Source organism: Gracilinanus agilis, chromosome 3, assembly GCF_016433145.1.
Source record: "Gracilinanus agilis isolate LMUSP501 chromosome 3, AgileGrace, whole genome shotgun sequence".
NCBI classification, from domain to species: Eukaryota; Metazoa; Chordata; class Mammalia; order Didelphimorphia; family Didelphidae; genus Gracilinanus; species Gracilinanus agilis.
The window spans coordinates 134,715,974-134,726,963 of NC_058132.1; the positions used below are offsets into that span (position 1 = coordinate 134,715,974).

The following is a 10,990-nucleotide window of genomic DNA, read 5'->3' on the forward strand; positions in this document are numbered from 1 at the left end:
AAATAAGAACTTATATTTACATCTGCTTTTCATCACAAAGGCTTTACAAATTCCACCACCTTATAAATAAGCAAACACTGCTTTCTCAGAAAACCATGCTCCCTGCTAATTAGCAAAAAGAATATTTGAGTTGCTTTTTTTTTCTTCTTTGAAAGTAAAAAACATCTCTTCTTCCTTAGAAACCTAGAGGTTTCATCCGAAGTTCAAAGAGAACTAATTTCTTTTGTCACTGTTAGAGTCTGACTAATGAGACTTTATCCTTCCTCTTCCTACTGACATTTAATGCTCAAAGATCTAGAGGCAAGTCTAAGAAATTCTCTGGCCAATTTACCTATCTTGGTTTTGGCTCTTAGTGCAAATATGTATAATAGAAAAAAAATCTTAGAACAGGCTTCTTTCTATAAAATGTTTCCTGTAAGATCTTAGAGATATAACACTATGATATGTACATCTGATTTCTGTTGTACACAAGAACATAAAAAATTCACATTATTAATTTTTTATAATTAGGAATGGAGACTGGATCTGTGATTTCATTTTTCTAGGTGAGAAAAATCAATGCAAGGTAGCACTTTTCTGTAACTTATAGAGAGAGAGTTATAGAGAGAGAGAGTAGCTTAGAAAACTGAGAGCTTAAATAGCTTCTTCCCTAGAACTGAAAAATTGTATTGAACTGAGGTCTTTTTGACCTAGAAGCCATATTTTTACCCACTATTCCACCCTCCCTCTCTTTTAAAAATAATTACGTGAGATGGCAGATTACAGAAAAACATGGGAAGCCTTGCATGGGATAATGAAGAGTAAAAAGAACAGAAACCAAGAGAATGTTGCATATAGTATCAGCAATACTGTTTGAAGAGTCATTGGGAATGAATAAGCTATTCTGAGTTATATGCAATATGTAGTTAAATAACTACAAAAGACCTATGAAGGAAGAAGTCACTTTCAGAGAAAGAAATGATATAATGGAAAGATGTATTTTATAGCTTCACATACATATCTGCATCAAATGCTGGCCTTCTCCAGTGCAATTTGGGGGCAAGGGAGGGAAACAGCTTAGAACTCAAATGTAACAAAAATAAAATAAATATTAAAAATAATTATTTATCTAAATATTCTTATCTACAGATTCATCAAAAGATGGAATAGGAGAACTTTAGGTCTACAGAGGGCACTAAAAGTTGCCTAGTCCTAACTCTTCATTTTAAAGAAGAGAGTTGAAATTGTTTGTCCAAGGCTGAAAGTCATCCATCTAGTTACTTTAGGAGTGAGGCTTAAGACTTGTTGATCATCTTTGTTCCTGGTCTACTCTTTCCAGTATACTCAAGAACACGTATCTCTCTATATATTATTGTCTGGATACCTATCAATTCATATAACTACAGCTAAATATATAGCAATCATGGATGGAATACATCAACTTCTGGGAAATGACTCAAAAATAATACATGAATATATTTTCAGGGTTTGCCAGTCTTCCGGTAGAACATATTGCTGCCACAATTAGAAAATTACATTTAGAATTAAGTTCTTGGAACTCTAGCTCCCTTTGGATGATGATGATGATGATGATGATGATAACTTTTATTTATTTACCTAACCTGAAAACTGAGAACAGTATCCCTGGGGGGAGCATCCAACTGCAGAGACAATAAATAGTCCCAGAAAGACAGTAACTGAGTCCTTAGGTGATGAGAGTACAAATATTAATATTTATGTCCGCCACAGCGCAAAGAGGGACAAGGAAAAGAGTCCAATCTTGTGACACCCCTCATCTACCAATGGGCTCTGTGAACTTTTAAAAAAAACAACATTTCGGCAACTATCTACATATAATTTGTTTCCATTGCTATCTTACAATATTTTGTGCGTTTAAACATTATTTTTAAGCAGGGTCCACAGGTTCCATCAGACTGCCAAAGGTATCCATGCCATCAAAAAATTTTAAGAAAATTTAAGGAACCCCTGTACTAGGTAGGCCCTGTGACTACGTGCCACCAGCAATCCCTGGGTCCTGGCTCATGGTGACCCCTACTGGTTTCTTTCTCTTTACCACCATTTCTTCTTTTCCCATAATATGTACTTCCCTCCTCTCTTTTTTCCCCTTCTATTAGACACTGAAGGTCCAAAGAAGGCACAGGTCATATAAATTTAGAGTTATTTTTCATTCAGCCCAATTATATACCACATACACTAGCCTATTAACAAATACATTTTTGATTACTAAATTTTAAAAGTGAAAACAAAGCAAGGTAGCACAAAGTCAAACTTCCTAAAAATATTTATAAAATTAAAAAAAATAGAAAACTGAGTTTGGTAGCCATGCTTTTTTGGGACTACCCTATGATCCTGGATGCCATCTCATGAATCTTTGAATCTTGCAAAGAAATGATTCTTGGGTTTAGAAAATCTAGCCTGCCTTTTAGACAAATGATTTCCTAGAAAATGTAAATACTTGTATAATATAAAGATAGATGCAATGAAGTATATATACATATAGAGTAAGAATGATAATAAAAGAAACTCCTATCCCTTTAGCTACTGTAATAATCATTAATTATCCTGTATTTCTTTGTTTAGGATCATTTTACATTTTTAGATTCTTATTTTTAGATATTCATTTTCCCCAATAGTCAATATTGGTGAATAGAATTTCTCTTTAGTTTGTTCAGCAAATTTAGCTCAACAAACATCTGATCAATCAACTATTATATGGAGAACACTGTTATACACTAAAGGATATACAAAACTTAGATAAATTCTTGTTCTCAAAGGACTTGGGAAGTTTATTATAAAAAGAGTTATGACACATGATAAGTGCATAAGATAAATGCAACAAGAACAAAGAGGATTGGATTTGGAGTGAGGGGACAAGGGTTTGAATCCTGACTCTGCTCCTTACTATCTGGGTGACTTTGGGCCATACAATTAACTCTTAGAGCATCAGATTCTACATCTTTAAATAAAACAGGATGGATTTGGATTTGATGTCTTCCAAGATTTCTTCCAACTCTAAAAATATGATTCACATTGTTATGTGGGAAGAAACATCTATTTCCACTTGGGGGTACTATCTGGAGGTATCATTTGAATTCATTAAGTGGTTGGGGAAGGGAGTAAAGGCAAAGGAGATAAATGTAAAATAAAACCTTCTTGAGGACAAGCTAAAGGAATTGAGACTTGTCAATCAGGAGAAGCAAGAGCATTAAATATATGGAAGGCTCCTCCATGGAGTATTAGGTAGCCAAGTGTTCTCCATCTATCTCCTGTGGGACAGAGTAAAAGGAAATGCTAGGCAACATGAGACAGGAGGTTAGATAGAAGGGTTTCTTGATACTGAGGATTTGTTAAACTCTAGAATGGATGACTACATGATGAATTTCTTCCTTCTATGAAGCTTTAGTAACAGGACAGAATATTATCCAACAAGAAGGATCCTATATAAAGGCAGGAGGGATAAACTAACTAATTTCTTCAGACCTATGATTTGATTTTGTTAGACATTACTAAGAATTCTAGGTTAAAGACGTCAAACTCTTCTGCCCTTTGCAAGTGAGATAAAGATTGGCTTTCACTGTAAAACTGTATCAGTTAATCTGATTCTCTTCTCTCATTGGTGGGGAGGAGGAAGAAGGGGGAAGAAGCAGGTTACCACATCAATGTATAATTAGGTATCCTTAGATGCCCTAAGGCAGAGGGGTGGAGAAGCAGTATCACTTGCACCTAGCATGCTGTTGGGAATTCACCTCCATTCCACAAAGCTAGATAAGCATCCTTCCAACTCCTCCAGAGTTTACTGCTTAGGTATGGATTTCTTTTTGGGCTTTGTCTTTGGCCTTCTTTTTTTTTTTTCCCCTCTCTACATTCTCTCCCTTGGTGATCTCAATTACTTCCATAGCTTTACTTACTATCTCTAAAAAGAAGACTCCTAAATCTGTATCTAAAACGATCATTCCTCTCATCACTTACATTTTCAGTTTCTACTGGATACCTTCATCTGGATGTCCTTAGAGTACCTCAGACTAACTATGTCCCAAACTGTACTTAACTTCTTCCTTCCAAAATCTTTATTACCATTTCTGATTTTTTTTTGCTGATGGCACTTCTACTAACCCAAGTTTAAAAACGCCATTCTTCACTTCCCCCTCTCCTTTATTTCCTATATCCAATCAACTGCAAGTTCTATTTATTTTACCATTGATTGGTTCCTTGAATCCTTTGTACTTCTAAGGCCACTTTCTAATTCCAATTCATCATTTCTTGCTGGATTTATTATAACAGTCTCTAATCTCTCCCCTTTAAAATCCATTCTGCATACCACTGCCAAAGTAATCCATCTAGTGAACAGATCTAAGCACATCATTCAGAAGCTCAAAAAAATGAGTTTTTATATTATATGTCTAGCACTTTGAAAACTTTAAAGTGCTTCATAAATTTTGTCCCTATCATTAGTTTTATTATTATTACTACCATTATTACCATCACCACCAGCCGCACCAAAGGTTAAAGTACAGATTCATTCATCTGGCATTCAAACTTTTCCACCATTTGGCCCCAACATGTTTCCAAATAATCAATAATGAACTAGAGTTTATTAAACTCCTACTATGTGTCAGACATTGTGCTGTAAAATGGGAATATGAAGAGGAAAATGATACAATCCATGTCATCAGAGATTCTATTCTATATGCTACTATTTCACCTCACCCATTCTTTCTTCTAGCCAGACTCTTCAAAATCACTTGTGTTTTTGTTTTGTCCTTTTCAGACTCTGTACCCTTTGTGTATCCCTAACCTCCATCTCTACCTTATAAGTACTAAACCCTTATTTCAAGGCCCACTTTGGATACACCACTTTCATGAAATCCTCCTTGAATTTTGTAGTTCATTCTGTTTAACTTCTTTTCACTTACTAATTTTCTAACATAATTATTTGTGAATAACTCATGACATGTGAATTACTTATGACTCATCTCCTCACAAAAGAATGTAAAATCCTCAAGGACACTGGCCACATCATTTCCCAACCCCCATATAACTCCTAATGATAAACACACATTTGTACATCTTTAGACTTTCCTCACAAAATCTTTAGCTATCTCCAAGAGGAGTGCATAAAAAGATGTTACTGAAGTCTGGAAGATCTAGTGTAATTTGTGGCTCTAGGACATACTGTTTGTGTGACCAAGGATAAGAAATTCCCCTAACCTCCCAGTGTCTCAGACATCTCTTCAAGCTGACATAATTATTGACAAGTTGATGACTTATTTGTGGAGAGAGTTTCCAATACTGATTAACGGATTTCTACCTCCTGTTTCCCATCCAAAATAAGAGAACACAACTTTCTGCCTTAATACAAAATATGCAATAAATCCTCACAAGAAGTCCAATTAACTCAGTGATAGAAATAGACAGTGGCGTGGCCTGGAATAGTCTCAAAAGGCATGAAGCATTACAACCCTCAATACAGCTGAAGTCCAAATGCCTGATGCACATTTGCATTTTTTAAATGGCATAACAGATTTTACTAATGTCAATTTTCCCACAGACAAGTATTACCATGATGTAGCATTTTCTCAAGAGACAAAAAACCAAGACTGAACTGGAAGTATATGGTCTACTTAAAATGGTGGGAGAAAGTTCTCTTTTGAAAAATAAGCCATATTATAAATTGATTGAAAAGAAAAAACCACACACCTATATGGTCTATGAAAGCTCAATGCATACCTGTTTATACTTATAAAAATCTAGGTGGTACAATGGTTAGAGCATATGACTTGATGTCAGGAAGATCTGAGTATGAATCCTGCCTCAGGGGCTTACTAGCAGAGATAATATTTATATAGCAAGCACAGTGTCTAGCACACAGTAGGTGCTTGATAAATGTTCCTTTCATTCCTATTTTATAGACTTTGTTCTCAGCAATTTAGTAAAGAGCTTTTTCTCTAATAAGCATTCAATGCTTGTTGTTGATAATTTTTGCCTTTCCTCTCCTGGGTTTCTTTCTGCTATCTCATTCTAGGATACTTAAACTAAACTTTCACAAAAGAAGAATAAGAAATTGCACCCCCTAATCTCCAGGATGGTGTGGGTATAGAAATGATTCTCACATGTCATTTTTGTTCCTGAATAAAAACAGAGTATAGTCAATTCTCATTTAAAAATCACTCATGAATACTCTGGTATTTTTCTTTATACAGAATTGCAATGTTTACCTCGTCTAGGCACTGGGACATCAGGGAACCATAGCTGTGTCTATTTAATTTTTGATCTATAGGAAGAAAGGGGAAAACAAAATCTGTCTCAGTCCTAAGTGTGGCATGTATTGGTGAGGAACCACAAGAACTTCACACCTCTGTATCGATGTTCTTAACCTGGGGTTCAAAGATAGATTTCAGGAAGTCTGTGACCTTGGATGACAAGACAATTACACCTTTATTTTCACAAACCTCTGAGATTTAGCATTTCCTTCAATTCTGAATATAGCCAACAAACACCAGACTGTCCAAGGATCTATGATATAAAAAGACTGAAAATTTTCCCCTAAAAGAAGATGAGTCCAAAATTCCTCAGCACCAACAAAGAAGTGCAGAAGAGTCTACTTTGTGTAATTATTTTGGAAAATGGTGGCTACCTCATTAACTGCTTGACTAAAATAAAAAGAAGCCTTCTTCTTTTGTTTTTGTTTTTGGTAAGAAAGTAGATATTGAGTTAAAAAAGTAAAGAATGACTATCTCAATAAAGGAGACATATCAAAAACACTCATAAACCATAGTCCCTATTTTTTTTTTATCCTGGGACTCTTATCTAGGAGCATAGGGCCGCAACCAGTAGGCAATGGGACACACAGTCGCTCAGGGTCACCCAGCTGGGAAGTGTCTGAGCCCGGACTTGAACCTAGGACCTTTCGTCTTTAGGCCTGGCTCTCAATCCACTGAGCTAGCCCAGATGCCCCAGTTTAGGTTGCAGTTTCTTTAGCAGATGTAGTTTTTACAGGGTGGGGTTGCTAGCCCCACGCCCAACCCTCCTCCTTTTTTCATCCGGGCTAGGGACCGTCCTTGGCCCAGGAGTGGTAAGGGTGGGCAGTAGGGGTCAAGTGACTTGCCCAAGGTCACACAGCTGGAAGTGTCCGAGGCCGGACTTGAACCTAGGACCTTTCGTCTCTAGGCCTGGCTCTCAATCCACTGAGCCACTCAGCTGCCCTATTACCTTATGATAAATATGAAAGGATAAGATTCTATGTAAAATCTATGCAAAATTTAAATGGTAATTAAATAGCAAAAACAAGAGGGGAACCTCTAGATCAGGGGTTGGCAACCTTTTTGGCTGTGAGAGCCATAAACGCCTGTGGAAGGAGTAGGATGGAGGCGGAAGGCGCTGGAATATGGGGTAGGGGCTGAAGGGCCCCCTGGGGCACATCCTGGGGCTCTGCCTGGACTGGCAGGTTGGGAGGTGGAGCCAGAAATGACTAGAGAGCCATATGTTGCTGACCCCTGCTCTAGATGAAGCTGATCTTCTTTGAGTGTCATCCATAGTTTTGGATCTTAGAATGAAATTTTAGTGCCGAATTCTAATAAAATACCCTACTGAATCTTGTTTTCACATTTTCTATTTTGACTTTTTAAAAAAAGATTCCTAAAATGGTGATTCTTTTTTCTAAAGCAAGAAACAGTTTTACAAATTGACCTCTTTTGTTTTCACATCACTAAAATTTCCAAATACATCTTTTATTCATTCACTTCCCAAAGAGATATCTCTTACAATATAAATTAAGAGAAAACAAGCAAAATTCAGATTCTATAAGAATAAATTAGAGAATGCTATAATTTGAAAATATCTATATGGCTTGTGTTTTGATTAAATTACAAGATTATACTTTGTTTAACCTTGGGGTCTAAAAAGCCAAATCCATCTTGCCTTTGTCAAGAACCATCACACCATTAGTCTTCTTTGAAAGCATCACCTTGAACTTCATAGAGTTCTGTATCACTTATAATTCTGTGATATTTTTCATTGACTTTTCTTGACCAGGTTAGGATCAGAAAACGAGTAATTTGAATTTCTCTTTGCAGCTCAAATTAATGATCTTTAGAACTCCTTTAAGGTAGTTACTGGGCCAGGAGTCAGGGAGACATCTTCCTGAATTCAAATCCAGCCTCAGAAACTTACTAGTGGTGTGACCCTTGACAAACTACTTAACTGCTTGCCTCAGTTTCCTCATCTGTAAAAATGAGCTGGAGGAGAAAATGCAAACCACTCTAGTATCTTTGAGAAGAAAACTCCATGGGCACTATTGTTGTGATATTTCCCATGCTCAAAGAGTTAGACACAACTGAACAACAACCACAAAAATGTGTCAAGCTCTGTGCTAAACTCTGAGGATACAAAGAAGACAAAAAGAGTCTTTGTATTCAAGGAATTAAACATAGAACGTGAAGGTAAACTCTTGTTCTATATAATTTATTAAGATAATTTTAATGCATTTTCAGAAAAATACTTAAAGGAGGTATGATTCCAGTCAGTGCAAATATTCCTTCCACAGCCACAAATCATAATCCCTTCTGATCCTTGACAATTATTGAGGCCAAGAAGTTCGTCTTGCTGCCAGCTTAGTGATGACCTTCTATGGATCCAGTGAGGCTGGGTAAACATTCACTGATCACGGACTAGATAATTATCCATCCTAGTAAAAGCTACCAGAGTTTGTGCTTCCTAGACACAGCCTTTGCAAGTCCAGGTTCACCTCTCTGTCAAGCCAACCCATATGCTTCTCAACCAATCAACAAAGAAAAACATTAATGGCTTAAATATTAAAAAAAAACCAACAAGCCTTACAAAACACAGGAGAGCATCCATGGCAGACCACCGTAACTTAGGAAGGACAGGCTTAACAGATACAGACCAGAGGAAGACCATACAAGGAGGCAGATGTCTCTCATTTTATTTACTCACCAGAGGTTCTGCCATGATGATACGAATCTTGCGCTCAGCCTGAGTGGTGAAGTTGACAAATAAACTCTTGAGCACATATTCTCCTGGTTTGCTGTCTGGGTCAACATTGATGGGCAACATGGTGGGAGGCCCTTTCTCCCTCTGTGTGCCAGAAACAGGTGGAACTGGAGGCTTGATGTAACCGTTACCAACTGGAGAGGCTGAAAACACAAACAGGAGAGTCTTAGTGCCTGCGCTCTTCCATAACAGTCTGGATTTAGTACCTGGGTACTAAAAAGGAAAGTATGCTTTAGCTTCCAAAGTCACACATAATACTCAGAAAGAAAGGAGACATCTTGATGTCTCAACAGCTTTATTTTGACATTGCTCTTAGAAGAGATTTTTGTCACACTCTATCTGCTAAGTTCAGTAGAGGGCTTAGAATGTTGAATCTGGAGTCAACAAGACATGAATCTGAGTCCTGCTTCAGATACTGTGTGATTATAGACAAGTCATTTAATCCATCTCAGCCTCACTTTTATCATCTGTGAAATGGAGACAAAAGCAGCACCAACCTCTCAGGCTTGTGAGGATCAAATGAGAGCCTACAGAAAGCATGTACATCTTGAACCACTATATAAAGTTAGTAATTATTATTATTATCATCACTACTGACCAACATCCTTCTGGAATGGAAAGGGGAAGCATTTATTAAGTCCATACTATGTATTAGACACTGCACTAAGTGCTTTACAGATATGACAGTTAAATAGGTATCGAATAGATGCTAATAAGGTAGATACTATTAGATTAATACCATTAATACACTAATTAGGTAGATGCTATTAGGTTAATATGGTTAATACTAATAGGTATTAATTAGGTAGATACTATTAAAATAATATTATTAATATTAATTGATACTAATTAAGTAGAGGTTATCAGATTAATACCATCAATACTAATAGTAATTAGATACTATGATTAATAGGCATTAATTACATAGACACTATTAATATACATTAATTAGATGGATATTAGTAGATTAATAGGTAGATACTATTACATTAATACTATTAATACTAATAAATAGCAATTGGGTAGATATTATTAGATTAATACTACTGATACCAATAGACACTAATTAGGTAGATACTATTCTTCTTCCCATTTACGTCTGAGGAAACTGAGACAAAGGCAAAGTGACCTGCCCATGATCATATCATATAGTCAGTGTCTGAGGCAGCATTTGGACTCAGGTCTTTCTTCCTCTAAACCCTAGTTTAAATTCTAGCCTCAAACACTACTAGCTGTATGACTGGAGGCAAGTCACCAAACCTCTGCCTTAAAACATTTCTCAGGATGGTCTCCCATTAAAATCCCAAGAAAGCAAATTTTGGGAAAGTTAAGAGTTAACAAACATTTATCAAGTGTTTATAATATGCCAAACACTGTGCTAAGTTCTGAGGAGATAAAGAAAAGTAGAAATAAACAAATGTAAATAAATGAAAGAACAAGATAAGCTAAGAGAGCAAGAGAGTATTCTGATTTTAAACCTATATAAATACAATTAAGGTTTCTTCATCTTCTATCATAAGGTGCGTGTGGTGTGCTCATATGCTCTGTGTGGGCTACAAGGGACTGAGGTAATAGGGTCTTTATTATACCTCATGTTATATTATATATAAATGATAATGTATAACTACAGAAAAATAAGCAGGGATGCCCATATTTTAAAGTCAGGTCCTGAATATTATGTTGGAAATTTCCTCATCTGAAACATTTCTCTCCTTAGTCAGTTCTATGTACTCAGTAAGGAGGTACACAGATCACTTTGTCAGAGGACTGATCCAGTTCTACAAGGTTCTATGGGGAATGTGATTCCTTTCCACATGAATTAAGATAGCAACATGCATCCCTTTTAGTCAAAATACAGTCTACTTCACTGAACAGGACTGAATTTTCGTCAGTAATCTCTTAATTGCAGATTCTAATGGTCTTTTTTTTGCTCATCCTTCTTGTTTTCTCTGCAGCCTTTGACACAAACTATCTCCCCCCC

General features: G+C 36.4%; 1 protein-coding gene across 1 annotated transcript in view; it reads right to left on the reverse strand.

The window, feature by feature from the left end:
• FRY (FRY microtubule binding protein) overlaps positions 1-10,990 on the reverse strand; it is a 322,040-nt gene that overhangs the window by 250,462 nt on the left and 60,588 nt on the right. The window contains exon 2 of the mRNA XM_044668276.1: positions 8,953-9,152. Coding sequence (XP_044524211.1) covers positions 8,953-9,152 — 200 coding nt within the window. The remainder of the gene's footprint in view (positions 1-8,952; positions 9,153-10,990) is intronic.